This window comes from Dreissena polymorpha, chromosome 1, assembly GCF_020536995.1.
Source record: "Dreissena polymorpha isolate Duluth1 chromosome 1, UMN_Dpol_1.0, whole genome shotgun sequence".
Taxonomy (NCBI): domain Eukaryota; kingdom Metazoa; phylum Mollusca; class Bivalvia; order Myida; family Dreissenidae; genus Dreissena; species Dreissena polymorpha.
The window spans coordinates 154,335,115-154,355,525 of record NC_068355.1 but is presented as its reverse complement, the minus strand read 5'-3'; the positions used below and the strand labels follow the sequence as shown (position 1 = coordinate 154,355,525).

General features: G+C 36.1%; 1 protein-coding gene across 4 annotated transcripts in view; it reads left to right on the top strand.

Annotated features, from left to right (window-relative positions):
* The window catches only part of LOC127856853 (guanine nucleotide exchange factor VAV2-like), a 71,950-nt gene that overhangs the window by 36,803 nt on the left and 14,736 nt on the right, over positions 1–20,411 (top strand). For 2 of the 4 annotated variants that reach the window (XM_052393025.1, XM_052393008.1), the window contains 4 exons: positions 3,886–4,034; positions 12,311–12,433; positions 14,586–14,676; positions 15,339–15,438. In XM_052393025.1, the coding sequence (XP_052248985.1) occupies positions 3,886–4,034; positions 12,311–12,433; positions 14,586–14,676; positions 15,339–15,438 (463 nt within the window). Of the gene's footprint in view, positions 1–3,885; positions 4,035–4,618; positions 4,759–12,310; positions 12,434–14,585; positions 14,677–15,338; positions 15,439–20,411 lie in introns of all 4 variants that reach the window. The other 2 variants (XM_052393017.1, XM_052393035.1) reach the window with 2 other exon arrangements.

Below are 20,411 nucleotides of genomic sequence, written 5' to 3'. Positions count from 1 at the left end.
TATGATGTATGTTGACTATTCACCCCTGATAGGTCAGAGTGTATGATATATGTTAACTGCATGGTTACCCCTGATAGGTCAGAGTGTATTATATAGGTTGAATGGTTACCTCTGGTAGTTCAGAGTGTATGATATATGTTGACTGGTAACCACTGATAGGTCAGAGTGTATGATATATGTTGACTATTCAGTGTTCACCCCTGATAGGTCAGAGTGTTTAAAATATGATAACTGGTTACCCCTTATACACTACGTCTAGCGCGATTTCTGCCATCCACCACACTCCCACCGTGGACAAGTTTTCGTGAGCGTGGAAAATCACCGCGATCTGAAGGTATTTCCATCATGATAGATCGCGTCGACAGTGGCTGAACAATGCAGGCCTTAGCGGGAAATCGATCTCACGGTGGACCACCACGATCGCGGTGGACCACCGCGGCCTCGGTGGTTCGCGGTGAAATACAGGTTAACGTGAATGAACATGTATATTTCGATATTGCAGACCGTATAATTTTTGCAAAGTTCTAGAATGTTTTGTTACATTTGTATGTACATTTGTATACATTGTAACTTGATTGTTAATAATCGTCATTATTTTCTATTGTTTACCCTCGTTCCAGAATCGTTTGACATGTCGTACATCCAGCGTGATGCACTTTATGTTTTGTTTCTACAGTTTCTGCGTGAAGAATTACTTGTTGTTTATTTAAAGAATTGTTTGTTTTTGTTAAAATTTCTGACAGAAGTGAGAAGAATGCGTTTAAATACCATCTGTTCTATTATGTGTAAATGGATGTAAACAACAAATTCTCCATTTTATTTGATAAAGTAAATTCATTTAGACATTAAATTCTCCATTTTATTCGATATAGTAAATGGATGTAGACATCACATTCTCCATCATTATTTTTTAAGAAAAAAAGCATTTTATTCGTATTGTAATACGGCACATGTACAATAAATATACATACATATACATGCATGTTTATAATATTGATAATAAAAAACTTATTAGCGTTGTTACTATGTTCATTATTTTCCAAAAACCATATTCTTGGTCGTATCTGAAATAAAAGAGTAAAACAGTTTTAAAAAAGCTAAATGTGAAATTATGACTCATTAAATTCACCACGATTTCTTAACAACACTTCTTATCGATACTTTATAAATTTGATATACATTGTATTTGCTCACTGCACAACATTATTGTAACACAATAAGTAAATCAATATTAACCATAATATTACGATTTCTTTTTTTACGTTATTTTACATACAGTGTATGTTTCAAATTGAACTTGGTATTGAACAAAGAACAGGTAGACAAATAGGCACTCACCAACATGACAACTGATCTTTTCGCATGACTATGATATTAAAATATCGCTGAATTTAATACTTACTGCGGATGTCTCGAATTTGTACATGTACATTTATTCGATCCAATACATGTAACAACAGAAACAGGAAATCACAAAAATAGTCTGATATCAAATTACATGTACATGTAACATGTTTGTATGTAATTATTGGCGAGCTATATATGTACACAAACGAGCAAGGGTTTTTGAAAGGTTAACAAAAAACAAATCTTTAATTAAGAACAACAGGGGAAACTTCATGCAGAAACAATTGAAACAAAACCTAAAGCATGAAACGCAAACTATTATACTCACTCTTGATGTAAGACATTAATTATTCTGTAAAGAGGGCAAACACGAGAGAAAAGTGTTGAACATTCGGTGATTTTATTATGAAATGCATGTAATACCTGTACATGCAAAGTTTAAACATTTTTCTGCAATGTGAATGAACATGTACATTTCGATATTCCAGACTGTACATTTGTATAATGTTGTTGTTGCACATGTATTTCACCGCGAACCACCTAGACCATGGTGGTACACCGCGATTGCGGTGGTCCACTGTGAGATCAATTTCCTGATAACGCCGAGACTGACACTGCAATTCACCCAGTGAAAATATCGTGTTCAACGGTGTATCGCGGTGAGATAGTAATTGTCCACTCTGGGCTGAATCACGGTGATGAGTGGTGGATGGCTGAAATCGTGCTAGACGAAGTGTAGGTCAGAGTGTATGATGACTGGTTACCCCTGGTAGGTCAGAGTGTATGGTATATGTAGAGTCAGAGTGTATGATGACTGGTTACCCCTAATAGGTCAAAGTGTATGGTATATGTAGAGTCAGAGTGTATGATGACTGGTTACCCCTGGTAGGTCAGAGTTTATGGTTTATGTTGAGTCAGAGTGTATGATGACTGGTTACCCCTGGTAGGTCAAAGTGTATGGTATATGTAGAGTCAGAGTGTATGATGACTGGTTACCCCTGCTAGGTCAGAGTGTATGGTATATGTTGAGTCAGAGTGTATGATGACTGGTTACCCCTGGTAGGTCAGAGTGTATGGTATATGTTGAGTCAGAGTGTATGATGACTGGTTACCCCTGGTAGGTCAGAGTGTATGGTATATGTTGAGTCAGAGTGTATGATGACTGGTTAAGCCTGGTAGGTCAGAGTGTATGGTATATGTTGAGTCAGAGTGTATGATGACTGGTTACCCCTGGTAGGTCAATTGTATGGTATATGTTGAGTCAGAGTGTATGATATCTGTGGAGTACCCATGTGAAAGGGGACTTTGATCTGTTACCTGGTCCTATGTTGCTGTCACAGCATGATCTGTTGTACAGACATTCTTGTTAGTTCAATGTTGCCTCTCAGTGTACTAGTTCTTGCTGCCATTATCAAAAACATATGCAAGGGCAGTTTTTATTGCTTAATGTATTGTTCAATTTAACATTCCAGCATTTTCATACTGCTTTGACGTAATCAGATTTTTGTTTAATATAGGGATACATTTTTTTATCTTTTATACTAAAAAATGTAGCAATTAAGTTTCTGTATTCATTCAATACAGGTTGTTAGCTGAAAGATAACATTGAACTAAACATATGCGTTATGTGTTAAATGGTTGGTGTTTCAGTTTCGTTTAATGTTTAGGAATGCCCAGATATTTATGCTGCATCTTGATTCCCACAACCCTGCATGTTCTTTGTGTATTGAAAATGCATGTCATTCCTATAAGGGATACACTTTTCAGATATTATTTTTTGGCAATTTATTTTGTTTTTCCTATATTAGCCAAATAATATTTATGACAAACTTTATTCAATACATTTAGCAAATATTATGTTTTATTATTATATTTGAATCTAACAGTGCACATTCACAGAAATGAGTCAGTGAATTGTTGGTTCATGATGTATTGTGGCTCCTCTTTCCTAAAAACAGTATTACAGATTGAAATAGATCAAAACATCAGGATAACTTAAAGTTACTGAAGCCTAGCTATGTTAACAGTGGTTGAGTGAAAGCTCATGTGTCACAAATTCAAAAGGAGTTTTATCAGGCCTTCCCCTTTGGCTCTTACAGATGAACAAGCAAGAAACTTTAATTGATGACCTAGTAACAGATAAATAATTTAACCTTCATAAGCATACGAGATGAGGAACAGGAAACTAGCCAGCAAGACGGATCGTCCACAATGACTAATCCACTGTTTTTCTCCTGCTAGTCTCAGAGTACCTTAGGGTATTGTAACAATCAACTGGGGAACTGATTCAGCATAAATCAACCGTCTGCAATCATCTAAACCAGAAAGGATTTCTAACAGACAAACAAGCAGGCTGCTTAAACGATCACCACTTACTAATCATTTTTTCTCCAGCTAGCCTCGAAAACGCCAATTTAACATTGGCCCCAGCAATTTATATGGGATAGATCTACTGTCTGGAATCATCATATGCAAGCAAAGGAACTCAAAGGCTGCATCTAACGCTCACTTCTAACTGACTCATTTTTCTCCCACTAGCCTCCGAAACGCCAACCATCCTATCTTGACTGGAAGCTTAACAATCAGCGATCACCAATCAGTTCCAGCCCGCGCACCCCACCACCGCTTGCAGCTAGTCCCATCCAAGAGAGGACCGTATCGCCCAATGATCTCAGTCGATACGACTGGTAGGTGCCTGATAGGCCCGGCCTCCTTAGACTGACAGGCCCTGCCTCCCTCCCCCATCTTTTTATAGAACCCCAGTCTCTTGAGGTACCAGTTGTTTTCACCAGGGATATTCATACAGATCTTCTTGCTCACTAACTGGTTTTCATATTGGCTTGCTGCTCTTTGCTTTTAAGTCAGATTCAAATTTCAATAATTTGTTAACATATTTATTATATGAGCAGATCTACAAAAACAGGGCTTAACACATAGGCTTTTATGGAACTCTTTGTTTAAAAGAAGTTTTTTGTGACAAAAATCCAATCAATGCAGAAGGGGTTGTCCCTGATAAGCCTTTGCAAGCTGTACAGGCTAATCTGGGATGACCCTTTACAAACATGCATTAAGCCCAGTTTTTCCAGATCACGTCTCATTTTAATCCTTACATAGCGCCCTTTTCGTGCTGGGACCGTAATGTTGGTGATGAAATTATGAAAAGGCAGTGGCATGAGTATCCCTGGTGAAACAACTTCACACCTGTGAGAAAAATGCCCCTGTTTCATGTATTTGTGGGAGGGACCTGCTTCAAACAAGTTGTTTCTTTCAGAAACTTACATCGAGTCAGCGCGAGTCTTACATTCCGTGGGAGCCCACATCTAAGTCTCAGTCCCCATCCCCCTGCAACCCGGGGACCGTCTTTAAGGGTTACGTAAATGTCCCATCCAGTGACCTAAATCAGTACGATTGGTAGGTGGTTCTTCTGGCAAGGAGTTGAAGTTTACCTTCATTAGTGTACACTAGTGGTGTATGTGTAAGTTCCTTTCTAAATTACCCTGCCATGGTGCTGTCATGGAATGGTAGATGGCTCTTGCAAGGAGTTTTATTGAACTGCATTTTTGGAAAACTGGGCGCAAAGCACCTGAATAATTTAAAAGTGTCATCCCAGATTAGTCTGTGCAGTCCACACAGGCATATCACTTATAAATGAGTATCTAGATAAGGCAGAAAGTGGTGGACTGCACTGGCTAATATTGGATAACACTTTACACTTTATGTAAACAGCCAACTACTACAACTGCAACATTTTATGCACATTCATTAAGCCTAGTGTTTGTGCAGTTCCCACAAGCCAATCTGGGACAACACTTTATGCACTTGCATTAAGCCCAGTTTTCCCACCAAATGCAGCTCAATTTTACATTCATTAGTGCACACTAGTGGTGTTTGTGTAAGTTCCTTATATAAAATAACCCTACCATGGTTCTCTAAAACTACAGTATCAAGGTGTGTATTTGCTAATTCGTAATAACCAACCTAATGTAATCTATGGTTAGTACTCCTTACAAGTATTGATATATTATTTGTATCTCTGATTACTGGTATTCAACTATTTAGACAAGAGACAAAGCATGTTATTCAATATTGTAAAGGAATGTAGTGATTTACGTAATGGTCATTGTACATAGGATTTCAAGTTATGATCGAAGTACAGAGAAGTTTCGTAGTTTTATGTCAAGGACATAGGCATGTTTAGATAGGGTCATTGGACAAAGTCTTTTAGTTATGGTCAATTGACATAAGAGTCTGAGTTATGGTCCATCGAAATAGGGGTCTAAGTCATAAAAAAGGTTCATAGTCGTAAGTTATGGTCAATTGATATAGGGGTCTATGTTATAGTCAATGGATCTAAATTATAGTCACTGAATAAAGGTTCTAAGTTATGGTCAAAGGTTATAGGAGTTTTAAGTTATGTTGAAGGAACATGTTTGTCAAAGTTATTTTCAAGGAATAAAGGGTCTAATTTTTTGTCAATTTATATAGGAGTCTATTTTATGGTCAACAGATTTAAGTTATGGTCAAGGGATATAGGGATCTAAGTATTGGTGGAGGAATACAGGGTCTAAGTTATGGTCAAATGATACATGACTCAAAGTTGTGGTCAAATGATACATGACTCAAAGTTGTGGTCAAATGATACATGACTCAAAGTTGTGGTCAAGGGATAAAGGGGTCTAAGTTATGGTCAAGGGATACAGGCACTTAGTTATGGTCAAGGGGCAATTGTTTATGGTAAAGGGATATAGAGTACTAAGTTATGGTCAAGAGGCCAATTGTTTATGGTCAAGGGATATAGGGGTCTAAGCTATGTTCATGGGAGATAAAGGTATAAGTTATGGTTAAGGGAGATAGGAATCTAAGTTATGTTCAAGGGGCCATTAATTATTTGTTAAAGGAGATCAAAGTTATGATCCAGTAATGTAGTGGTCTATGTTATGATTATATTGCAAGTGTGACAAAAATTAAATATCTATTTCTGAAATTGTCCAATAGATATGTGTTTTCCAGAATTATGGATGTAATTAATGAAGCACAATTGAAATATATAAATGGAAAAATAACATATTATCAGATTAGTTATCCCCACGTTTTTCGAAGAAAAAGTGGGGATATTGTGGTGATGTGCGTCTGTCTGTCCGTCCTGGCCACCTGCTTCTCCTACACTATTAGCACTAGAACCTTGAAACTTACATGCATGGTAGCTATGAGCATATGTGTGACGGTGACAGTGACAGAATTTTGATCTGACCCCTGGGTCAAAAGTTATGGGGGTTGGGGCTGGGTCAGAGATTTTCACTGATTTTTTTATGTTATTTTACATGAACGTCTTCATTTCTGCACCGATTTACTTCAAATTGATACTGAGCCTCTCTTATGACAATACGGTCAATCTCAACTATGCATGGCTCCATTACCAACCCTGGGGCGCCCCAGCCACGCCCACCCAAAATTGCCTTTTACTAAAATTTCTTCATTTCTACACGGATTCACTTCAAATTGATACTTAACCTCTCTTATGACAATACGGTCAATCTCAGCTATGCATGGCCCCATAACCAACCCTAGGGCACCCCGCCCACATAGGCCACGCCCACATAGGCCACGCCCACCCAAAATTGCCTTTTACAATAATTTCTTCATTTCTACACTGATTCACTTCAAATTGATACTGAACCTCTCTTATGACAATACGGTCAATCTCAGCTATGCATGGCCCCATTACCAACCCTGGGGCGCCATGCCCACATAGGTCACACCCACATAGGCCACGCCCACCCAAAATTGCCTTTTACTACAATGTCTTCATTTCTACACCGATTCACTTCAAATTGATACTGAACCTCTCTTATGACAATACAGTTAATCTCAACTATGCATGGCCCCATAACCAACCCAAGGGGCGCCCCACCAACATAGGCCACGCCCACCCAAAATTGCCTTTTACTATAATTTCTTCATTTCTACACCAATTCACTTCAAATTGATACTGAACCTCTTTAATGACAATACGGTCAATCTCAACTATGTATGGCCCCATTACCAACCCTTGGGCGCCCAGCCCATAATAGGCCACACCCACCCAAAATTGTCTTTTACTCTAATTTCTTCATTTCTACACCGATTCACTTCTAATTGATACAGAACTTCTCTTATGACAATACGGTCAATCTCAACTATGCCTGGCCCCTTTACCAACCCTGGGGCGCCCCTGGGTCAAACATGCGGCGTGGGGATACGTGTCGGCCTCTGCCGCGCCATTTCTAGTTACAATTGTGATGGGTATTCTTTATTTCATATGTATTTATTTTCATGTTAACAGAGCACTCACTGAATAAAAGAGTTTCCTCAGATCAATGTTTTTATTATTAATCTTGATGTTCTTATTATCAGACTACTACGTAAATTTGAAAAGGGATTACCACAAAAATAAATTCATTATAACTATATAATTATATAATAATTATATCAATATAATAATAATAATAATAATATAATGCCATTATTTTGACATGTTGCTTCCATCTTTTACAGTTCTTTTCATATATAGATATACTATTGTACTGCTTTCTTTAGAATTAATTGAAATAAAGTGTTGTTACTTTTAATACATTTTATTGAATGTTCTGTACTGGTTTACGTCACATGCAGTCATCCTGATGATATAGTTAGGGTTAAACAGTATTAATGCATCGGGTGTTAGAAGTGCATTGACATATTTTCTGTACTGTATCTGTGGTTCTTTGGGTAACAATATAGTGTTGGTGGTTTTATAATATAGTTAACAAGTTCGTATAAAACATATAAAATAAAAAAATAATCTTATTTCATTTAAATAAATGGCTAAAATACACTAACAAGTACTGGTTTTGCCCAGGACACAGACTTGTGATTAATCCAAGAAGCATAAAGGTTTCAAAAATGCAATTAAAATATAAAAAATATGTTTAAACTCAAACTAAGCAGCTGACTCAGGGAAATATCTTGCTATTCACTTAATATTGTTGTATTGTATGTTTTCCTTATAATGCTTCTTTTCTTGGCCTTTAAGCAATTAAAGCTGTGAAGATGGTTTCAAAATTAAAAAAAAAAGTTTGAGTCATTTATTAAATCTAGGTTTGAATTGGTGCATATCAAAATTGAAGTTAATAAACCATGTATGGAATATTGAAAAGGCTCATTTTCGCAGGAACCTTTTTAATAAGAAAAATCACTTAATTTTCATGCCAATCAATCATAGGTCCTTAGATTCAATTAGTTGGCTGAGTTCATTGCGTTTTGTATATAATTGTAGACCATGCTTATAGATATTTGGCCTTTATTTTAACTTTTATTTTGGATATTTAGCTTGTTACTTTATAAATCATTAATCAGTTATGTATCCATGTGTATATATATTGACCTTAATGTGGCATTTGTGACCCACTTTTCGACATACACTATTTCAATTAATACATAAAATTGTGCTGTCCTGCATCTTAAAACGTTTACATAGTATGCTACTTAATTGTATCCTATTTGTATTTATACGTTGTATTATTATTCTCTTGACCATCCTGTTTACTAATGTTATCAATAAATGGCTAAGACACTCACATTCTATTGACATGTCCCTGTAATTGGCATATCATCTTTATAAAAGTAAAATAAACATATGCTATAGTTTGATCATTTGTCTAGAACTATGTTTGTGCATGGTTGTGTTTCTATGTGTGAAATCACCTTGTGAATTTACACAAATTAATTCACTAACCTTTGAGTCACATTATGCGAAAATAGGTCTTATGCCATGTGCGGCCTGTGTAACTTAAGACTAGACTGCACATTTACACAGTCCGGTCAGGAGATAGCCTGTGTGTATAAAGTAATGCAAGGTTTCGTGGTCTCATTAGCAGACATGGCATCTCCTGATCACACTGTCCTAGCTAGCAGGCATGGCATCTCCTGATCACACTGTCCTAACTAGCAGGCATGGCATCTCCTGATCACACTGTCCTAACTAGCAGGCATGACATCTCCTGATCACACTGTCCTAACTAGCAGACATGGCATCTCCTGATCACACTGTCCTAACTAGCAGACATGGTATTTCCTGATCACACTGTCCTAACTAGCAGGCATGGCATCTCCTGATCACACTGTCCTAACTAGCAGACATGGCATCTCCTGATCACACTCTCCTAACTAGCAGACATGGTATCACCTGATCACACTGTCCTAACTAGCAGACATGGTATCTCCTGATCACACTGTCCTAACAAGCAGACATGGTATCTCCTGATCACACTGTCCTAACTAGCAGACATGGCATCTCCTGATCACACTGTCCTAACTAGCTGGCATGACATCTCCTGATCACACTGTCCTAACTAGCAGACATGGCATCTCCTGATCACACTGTCCTAACTAGCAGACATAGTATATCCTGATCACACTGTCCTAACTAGCAGACATGGCATCTCCTGATCACACTGTCCTAACTAGCAGACATGGCATCTCCTGATCACACTGTCCTAACTAGCAGACATGGCATCTCTTGATCACACTGTCCTAACTAGCAGACATGGCATCTCCTGATCACACTGTCCTAACTAGCAGGCATGGCATCTCCTGATCACACTGTCCTAACTAGCAGGCTGGTGTGGAGCTAAGCTTGCATATGGAAACATAAGAACTATTTCTGCAAGACATGAATCATCTGGTTGTATTATAAATGATGTAGAGTGTGAAATCTTGGAATGGTTTTTAGTTGCATGCATGCAGTAGATTAGTTGGCATTGTGAAGGCAATCTTGATGGTGTTGTTGTTGTTCAGTTTGTTGCCTTTCAATAGGCTGCTTGTGTTCTGAGAAAAAATAATTCAAAATATTAAATAACCTTTCAGCCCAATTCATTCTCTTAATGATTATGCATTTGTTATAGACTCATTGTAATTATTACCATATGTATTTCCCTGTGATATAAAGTAACAGCAATCAAGATTTATTTGCTCATATTTCAGTATCTGTACGCTTCTGTAATGTGTAAGATAGGTACAGTTTCCTGAAATATAATGTCCCATTTTGAATTTTATAAGTTCACCTGAGCACAAAGAACTCTCAATGAGCTTCTGTGTTCACTTTTTGTCTGCATTTTATTGTAAGATGTTGATTGTTAATATGTATCTTGTGAACACTCCAGAAGCCTTATTGATTGCCCAGTCTTCATGAAACTTAGTCAGGACATTTGTGTCAAAAATATATTGCCCAAGTTTAAAAATTTGTCATGTTTTAGCAAAACTAATAAAAAAGAAATGGCTTGGGAACTATCTACATGTATATAAAAAATAATCCCAATCAGCCTGGATTTTGCTTAGATCATTTCTTCTTATAATATCATGTCAGAAAGCAAAAATTGTTCTTGTCAGTTCAAAACCTTAGCCTCAAGGTTGCAGACCAGTTTTCCTTGAATGGCTATAGTGCAACCTTGTGAACATTGTTTATGGTACAGTTTTCTTCCAATAGCCATGAAACTTGTTCAGAACATTTGCTTAAATGATACATGGGCCAAGACTGAAAATGGTTCCAGTCTGTTGAAAAACCTGGAAACTGAGGGGGCAGGGGAGTTTTCCTTATATGGTTTTAGTAAAACTTGTGAACACTATAGAACTTACATGTTTATCCTAATCTCCATGAAACTTACTCAGAACATTTTTTGAAATGAAGTAAGAAACTTGGTTGCATCGGGTCAAATAATATGTCACTTGGTCAAATTACAGAAAAAGTTTGTAAAACTCACAAGTCATAAAAAACTGGTTCTTGAGATTAAATGAAAGAAAAAGCTTTCAAACCCTTGTGTTGCAAAACCTTTATGAAACTTAAGTCAACACATTTGTCCTAATGCTATCTCGATTGAGTTTGAATCTAGTTGACCAGGGCCCTAATGAAAGAAATACTTGGAACACTCATGAGGCCGCATGTATAGCCCATTCTTCAAGAAATTGGCTGTTTCTCAGTAATATCTCCACTGGACTTAATGCGATCATAAACCACGTCACTAAGGTTTAACGAAAGATGAAGCTTGTGGACACTCAAGATGCTATATTTATACCCAAATGTTCATGAAACTTGTTCAGATGGAAATATCATTCCACTCCATTTAAAAACATTGCTGCCATGTGGCGTTGCATTTTTCTTATCTAGCTATAGTAATACCATCTAAACTCTATATATCAAATTTTTAACCAACTCATCATGCAACTTGCTAAGAATATTCAAATAATTTTGTTGTAATTATATCTAGACTTATTTCAACAATGATTGTGGTTTATCAAAAAACATGGCTGCCAGGTGTGGAAGTTGTATTGTGAACCCTTATGAACACTACCTGCTCTGAACAGTAAAGTTCTTTAGGGTCTCAGGTGAGCGCCTTAACGTCTCTGGCCCTCTTGTTGAAAATCACCTCTTTCATAAAAGATATAGCATTGTCATATAAATCCTATGTGGTTGAATATTTGAATTCCCAGTTGGTTGTCTATTTCATCTAAAAGTCTTATCTTGTAGTCTAAATTTTTAATGCAGTTTGTCAATTTTATTAAAAAGTTCAATCTTTAAGTCTATTTTTGCCATCTGCTTTGTCAACTGTATTAAAATGTTCCATCTGGTAGTGGATAACTCCTGTCGGGTTAAAGGTTTGTGGGCCTAATGGACTGCTGGAAGGCCGTGAGCTGCTTCTGGGATAACTGGGCTTCATGCATGTGTGAAACTTTCACACTTATCAGGGACGTCACTCCACTTTTATGGAATGTTTTGTTTGAAAAAAGTCTCTTCTTAACAAAGATCTGGGTAAGACGGAAGATGTCATCCCTTATTGGCCTGTGCAGACTGGGACGACTACACACATGCGTTAAGTCCTGTTTTCCCAAAACTAAGCTTGTATTATCATAGTTTCCCATCTGGAAGCGGATAATTGCTGTCCGGTTGCAGGTTTGTGGGTCTTATGGAGCGCGGGAAGGCCACACAGTTGATGCAGACAGTCCCGGACAGCACCTACCTGGTCCGGGAAAGTGCAAACAGTGCCCGCACTGGAAATCCAGCCCTAACCATTAAGTGAGTGCTACTGTTTAAGTGGTATTTTTGGTGAAATTTGGGGCTGTACTTTGGCCCCCTTCCCAATATTAAGTTTTTTTCCTAAATTACTTCCTTAGTTCCCATTCGAATGTTTCAGATTTTGTTTGTAATGCAACACTTAGTTTTCATATGTATTTTCCTATGCATTTTAATGGGCTTAGTAGATAAATATTATATTGAAAACACTCATTGACAACTGTAAAGTATTTAATAGCAATAAATAAAATACATCCATCACCCAAATTTAGTTAAAAACAGAGTCATTGTCTTTAGCCCCATACCTAATATGGTGAAAAAAAACACTGATTTATTTGTTCACAATTCTGCAAATAAGTCTGTTTCCCATCATATTCATTATGCGTGGAATTTTGCATCATGAAATATTTCTTATTTGGAAAAAGTAAATGTTGCGAATGGTATTAAATAATTTTTACATCTACCAATATTTAGCTCAGCGGAGAAAACCCGAGGTATTGTCATAGCCAGCTCGTCCTGTTGTGTGGTGTCGTCCGCCGGCGTCGTGCTAAAACCTTGACATTTTGCTCTAAAATCAAAGTGCTTCCACCTACAACTTTAAAACTTGATATGTTAATGCACCTTGATGAGTTCTACACGCCACACCCATTTTTTGGGTTACTAGGTCAAAGGTCAAGGTCACTGTGACCTCTAAAAAGAAAAAACATTCTGTCAAGCTTTCATTTATTGAAAACTGCACCAGTAGCCGAGCGTTGGCATCCGTTATGCGGTGCTCTTGTTTTAAAATGCTGTTGTTTAATTCATGACTTTGTATACATAGATATAGAAAACATGAATGGTTTCTCCACTCATATTGTGGATCATGTTTAATCCCCAGGTGCAAAGCGGTAAGCATAATTATGACAGGTCTATGCAGAACATTTATACACTAGACACCTGACTGTATAAAAATGATCGGAAACAATGATGTCACAAATGGACATGTATACATTTCAAGGTCAATATTAAGGTTATTAACAATCTTTAATTCTATTTGGTTTACTTTGGTTACAAACCACCAAGAGTTGATTTATTACAGACTATTTTAAGCTTTCTATAATAATGACAACATAGCATTAAATGCTTCATATATTTACACATCTAAGGTTGTACATAATGCATTCTCTCTTAGAACTCTTTCTTTAAAACAGATGCCATTGTTTTTTGATACGGTAATTTGATGTGTTAACTTATCACTGTTGTTACAATTCTAGTTTGAAACAGTGCCTTTTCCAGGTCATAGAAAATTGGATATGATTGTGCAGCAAAAATCTCTTCATGACAAAAGTCCCATTTTTTATGGCTTAATAAGAATATATAAAATAAAGTTATTTCAAATGAAGTTGGTTTAACTATGCCTTATTTCAAATACAAGGGTGGGTGAAAGTTTGTTTAACTGTGCCATATTTCAAATACAAGGGTGAGTTAAAGTTTGTTTAACTGTGCCATATTTCAAATACAAGGGTGAGTGAAAGTTTGTTTAACTGTGCCATATTTCAAATACAAGGGTGAGTTAAAGTTTGTTTAACTGTGCCATATTTCAAATACAAGGGTGAGTTAAAGTTTGTTAAACTGTGCCATATTTCAGATACAAGGGTGAATGAAAGTTTGTTAAACTGTGCCATATTTCAAATACAAGGGTGAGTTAAAGTTTGTTAAACTGTGCCATATTTCAAATACAAGGGTAAGTGAAGGTTTGTTAAACTGTGCCATATTTCAAATACAAGGGTGAGTGAAGGTTTGTTAAACTGTGCCATATTTCAGATACAAGGGTGAGTGAAGGTTTGTTAAACTGTGCCATATTTCAGATACAAGGGTGAGTGAAGGTTTGTTAAACTGTGCCTTATTTCAAATACAAGGGTGAGTGAAGGTTTGTTAAACTGTGCCATATTTCAGATACAAGGGTGAATGAAAGTTTGTTAAACTGTGCCATATTTCAAATACAAGGGTGAGTGAAGGTTTGTTAAACTGTGCCATATTTCAAATACAAGGGTGAGTGAAGGTTTGTTAAACTGTGCCATATTTCAGATACAAGGGTGAGTGAAGGTTTCTTAAACTGTGCCATAGTTCAGATACAATGGTGACTGAAAGTTTGTTAAACTGTGCCATATTTCAGGTACAAGGGTGACGTGCGACATATCAAAATAGAGTATGAACGTAGCAACGGCTACTACATGTCTGATGCCAGATTCTTCCATTCTCTTCCTGTAAGTGAGACCACATAAATTAATTGAGTCTCTGCTTTAACTGGTTTTTCGTTTATAAAGAATTGCTTTACAATTGTTCCTGATTGCACAGGTTAATCAGAGACAAAATTTAACCCTTTGCATGCTGGGAAATTTGTCGTCTGCTAAAATGTTGTCTGCTAAATTTCTAAAATTAGCATTTTCTTCGATTTTTTCAAAGAATACTATCAGAATAGCAAACAGTTTGGATCCTGATGAGATGCCACGTTCTGTGGCTTCTCATCTGGATCCAAACTGTTTGCACAGGCCTTCAAAATTCGGTTCCCGCACTGAAAGAGTTAACGCGCATGCATTATGACATTTTTTTCTCAGAAAGAGGCTCAATTGCTCTCAACTTGGCATTGTAAATCACTTTGTGCTACTTAAGGTCATCATTTATAATATTTGTCTCCAACACCACATTGTTCCAAGTTACTTTCAGGCCCATTTTTTAATTAAAAACCCTTTGAGACAGTTTTACCTATGTAATGATTTAGATTCTCAACTGATTTTAAAATTACTCTTATAGAAGATTATCTGCACAATAATTAGTATATTAAGAACAGAAATTGAAATGTCTAAGTTTAAAAAAAATCACTTAAAAAAAATTCCAAACATGACAATCGTTTCTCTTGCATTTTCAGGAGCTCATTGAGTTCTACCAGAAGAATTCCCTGGCAGACAGTTTTCAGGAGGTGAACACAACATTGATGTACCCATACAAGACAGTCTCCAAAGGTGCAGGTATGTATCCGTACAAGACAGTCTCCAAAGTTCCAGGTATCTACCAGTACAAAAAGTCTCACAAGTTCCAGGTATGTACCCTTTCAAGATAATTGTTAAAGTTGCAGGTTTGTACATGTACGCGACAGATTCAAAGATGCAGGTGTGTACCTTCCAAAAGAGTCACAAATAGTCTTTTTATATACCTAACAAAACAGTCCCAGACAGTTCAATCCAATTTGCACACGTGTTTGACCCAGTAAAACCTAATGCCATTCTAACAGTGCAAATGTTGTTTCCCCCATGTTTTATACAGTTACATGATTTACACATAACCAAAACACTCTTCACTTGTCAGACTTCACAAAAAATAACAATTGAAGCAGGTGATCATCTGTCCATTGGCTAAAGCAACTGTACTTAACAACAACTTAGTTGGCCACCATTTTTGTCAATATAAGTTTTCTATGATCTGTATAATATAATTTTTTCAACAAAGAAACATCCATACAAGTCTAGTTCTTTTTCAAAGTTGAAATATATACAAGACAAGGGCATTAGTGATCTCCAAGTACAGGTAAGATGCAATATCTGACAGAGAAGCCAGATATAGACTACAGTGTCCTCATATACAGCTGGGCACCAGTGCTCTCAAATACATCCATATAACTATTAAACAAATGTTTGGTGTTTGGTAAGTGATCTATTCTGGAGTTAGTGTGAGGTTTGGCTAGCATTCAAACTGGTATAAACCCCAAGGTTTGCATCGACAGTTCCAAGCTGATGATCACAGTTTTAATTATTGTATATTAATACTTGGTGTTTGTTATAAATTTGAAAGATTAACCAAGAGTTTCTCTCCTGATATAGTTTCTGGAGTTTCATAGTTTGACATATTACATTATAGACACTATTTTTTATGCAATTGTAATGAATTATGATTGTACTTTCCGCTTATGTTAAAATTAGTTTAAATATATCTATATTTAAGTCTTGTTAAAAGTCCAATACATGTAATTTGCAATTAATCTGTAAAGTGTGTCACAAAATGTATCAGGGGTCACCTTAGCCCAGAATATTTGGGAAAAGTTTTTAGCGGCTTTTAATAAGCTTAATATGTAAGTAGAAATTTTTAACAATAAAGAAATTGTGTTCGACGCTTTCTGCTAGCCTCTGATTTTATCAGAATTGGGGAAATACATTTATTATTTTCATTGTGCTCTTTCCCTCCAATGTTTTGGCTCCAAATTTCATCGAATAATTGTGGCCTTAAAGGGAACATACATGAACATTTGTATTTTGATGTGATTTTAACATTCTCACGTGTTCTTCTTGGCGATCATATTACAGCAGAAAAGCTATTTTTTAGATGGATTGTCTTGTTAGTTACTAAGCATACTAAATATAGTAATTAACGTGTATGTCAGCCATTTGTTTGAAGATTACAAGTATACCTATGTACTGTAATGTTATGCTATAAGAATAGAAAACCTGGTAGTAGGTGTGTATTTTCAATATATCAAATGAAATTATTTCAAAATACTCGCATGAATAATCTTAACTCTTACCTTATCAGGAGCAAAGTAAAATTGCTTTATGAAATAATTATAAAACAAGAACCACTTGCAAATAACTTGCTGGCTTTTCCGAAGTAACTCTGTTTGCTGCTCATCCGTATGTTAGACTTGGAAATGAAGCCTTTTAAACTTGAATCTGTTTAGAATGGATCTTTTATTTAGTTGTATTTTCAAAATATGTATCCAAGTGGGAAATAGTTTATTCTGGTGAATTCAGGGGGTTTTCTAGCTATTTTGGGAAAATGAGTTAATTTGGGATTTTTTTAATTGGTTAAATTGCAAAATTGGGAATTTTTTAATCTACAAAATGCACCAAATTGGGATTTTTTTTATCAGCCTTTTTAAAATAGCAGAAAAAAACTAGATATGGTAGTTGAAGCTTCCTGTTTCTAGTCATATTGATCATACACACTTGCAATGCATTCACATGCAGTAACCATGAATACTTGCCTTTATAAGTGTAGTTCAATTGTAGTTATTTTATTAGCTCGTCTGTTTTCGGAGAAAACCCGAGCTATTGTCATAGCCAGCTCGTCGTCCGACATAGGCGTCGTGCCAAAATCTTAACATTGGCCATAACTTTTTAAATATTGAAGATAGCAACTTGATATTTGGCATGCATGTGTATCTTATGGAGCTGCACATTTTGAGTGGTAAAATTTCAAGCTGAACATCATCCTTCAAGGTCTAGGGTCAAAAAAACAAAGTCAAGGGAAGTAATAAGCTTTAAATGGACATAGTTATCTGACCTGACCACGTATATATTTTAAATAAATCAAAGCAGCGCAGTAGGCGGCATTGTGTTTCTGACAAACACATTGTGGTGAAAGGTCAACGTCAATGTCATCCTTCAAGGTCTAGGCCACGACTTTTATATTTATTGGTTAACAAAACCGCCGACCCTAATTTTTGGAAAATGGGAAAAAAAATAAAATCGGAAAATCGTCTTTTTTTTAAATATTTTATTCCCGACCGCACTGCAAAACGAGCGAAACGAGAAAAAATCGATCTGGTTTGAGTACGGTTGCGAATAAAATCAAGTACGTACAATCACCGATTGGTTCACATATATTGCAGAGATCGGGATATTTTTCAATGTGACACATTATGTACCAGTCCTTTTATGGGCACTTCTCAAAATTTATTTCGGGTAAAAATTACAGACAATAAGAAAATCAGCGTCAGTAAAATGTCGACCCCATCAAAATTTATTTCCGAGTCAGTGACGCAACTATATTGTTTAACATGTTAATTATATTAAACAAACCCGATATTATAGTAGATAAAAAAGTATTTGATAATTAGTATAAATAATACAATAAAACACTGCCATTATTTACGATATATGTGTTTAGGAATTTTGTAAACACGTCCGCCATAGTTTATAGGAACTGTACAGAAAGTTTGGAAATCGGAACAAATCGGTATATCTCGGAAAATCATTGATAAATGTATTTGTCGTTTCAATGCTTAGGGCCGAGTAATTTCGGCAAATCGGAACTCAACTTGCGTAAAACACTTGCTCAATTAACAGTTAAACTCCGCCTCCGTTCTCTGCAAAAGATTCGAAGGCGGAGCTATGCACGTGCTTTTATTAAATTGGAGGATTGCAATTGAGAAACAAACACACGATTGGTTCGGCATGTTGATTGCTAGACAAAGGAAGCCAATTTTTTCGGCGCGAAAGTTGTCGCTTTATTGCTTCTGACAGAAAGCGGCTTTCCTTTGATGACGTCAAACTGTCAATTCACACAGGCTGCACATTTTCGGAAGACTTTAACTGACTCCTTGTTTACAATTCCAGTAAAAAAAAACACTTGCTAACATTAAACTTTGGATTAAATTATCAAAATAAAGCAAAAGCGAAGTTGACAAATAGGATTAAATTAATTCGCGTCAGTTCAAATAAGACGTTTTGCTTTGTAAATCAACGAGTTTTCATGACAACAACAACTTTGACAAACATTACCGCGACGACGCATGGATCGATCTACCTCGATTTTTTTTCATGCACGATCTCATAAGTCGAGTAAGAGCAAACACATACCAGGTAATTTGTGTATGAGTAGTTTATCTTATATAAGATTTATGCAACGGGCATCGCATTGCGTAATGGTGCGCATCGAATTATGGAAATGAAGCGCAGTTTTTCGTTTTAATGGGAGAAGAACGCATGTCATGTAATGGAGTGTTTAAAATTGCCTGATGTTACAAAAGGTGCTTTTAGGACTCATTTCATTTGAAGATATAGATGTGTTTTATTGCATAATTTGATTTTTTGTCTCTGTGTTAAGGTTATAAAAGATATGTTGTCTTTGTTCTGATGTTATTAGTATTAACTTTTTTTTCCAATGATGTTTTTTTTTTGTTTTTTTTCGACCGCCCGATGGACCATTTTCAAAATAATTTTTGTAAACCAATAAAAAAAGAAGTCGTGGCCCTACAGTAAAAAATACACATTTAAGGGAAGTAATAAGCTTTAAAGGGAGATACTTATTCAATATTGAACATAGCCACTTCATATATTTGGCATGCATGTGTATCTCATGGAGCTGCACATTTTGAGTACTGAATCTACAGTCAAGGTAGTCGCTTTTAATTATTTGCTACTAAAAATAGAGATTTGTTAGAGACAATTATTTTATAGGGAAGTAATTTATATAATTATAAATCTCATATTATATATTTCCTTACCAAAAATTGAAGTTCTTTTCACAGTTACTTAACAGATTTATTATTTTGATTATTTATAACTCAAATGATTGATTTGTGAAAGTTTTTTTTTTTAATGATATAGCGCAATATCGGGTAATTCCGACAGTCGTCTAATTTCGACATTTTTCATAGTATTTATCAGACCAGTCTTAAATCATCATCATCCCGTATGATTTCGTTGTAAAATGTGACGTAGTTGGTGTTGTGACGTCACCAGATAACATCTCTCTATCAAACGTCTCGCTAATTGCATGTAAGTGAGTCATTTAAAATACGTTAAATTTCTGTTAAATTGCCTCTATATTATCGGAACCCATACTCAAAAAGCATGTTGATGCAGTTTATAAAAACAAATAATAGAAGTTTGTTTCGTAATAACGGTAATCGGTAGCGCGTTTTACGACATCTGATTTAGGGCGGGAATAAAACTCGGGTACATTCTAATTTCGACCGGGTACGTTTTAGTATATTTACCGTACCCGGGGTACATGTAAGTATACTTCAATGTACCCGGGGTAAATGTTAGCAGTACCCGAGCCGACAATGAACAATCGAGCCTAATTAACACTAGACATTAAAGAGATCGTGAAATTCTATTAATTGAGACATACAATGTAAATAACTGATTAAAACAGTTGTTGAAAATTAATACAAAGACAAGTGTCGAAATTAGCCGCTGACTGTCGAAATTAGCCGCTTACT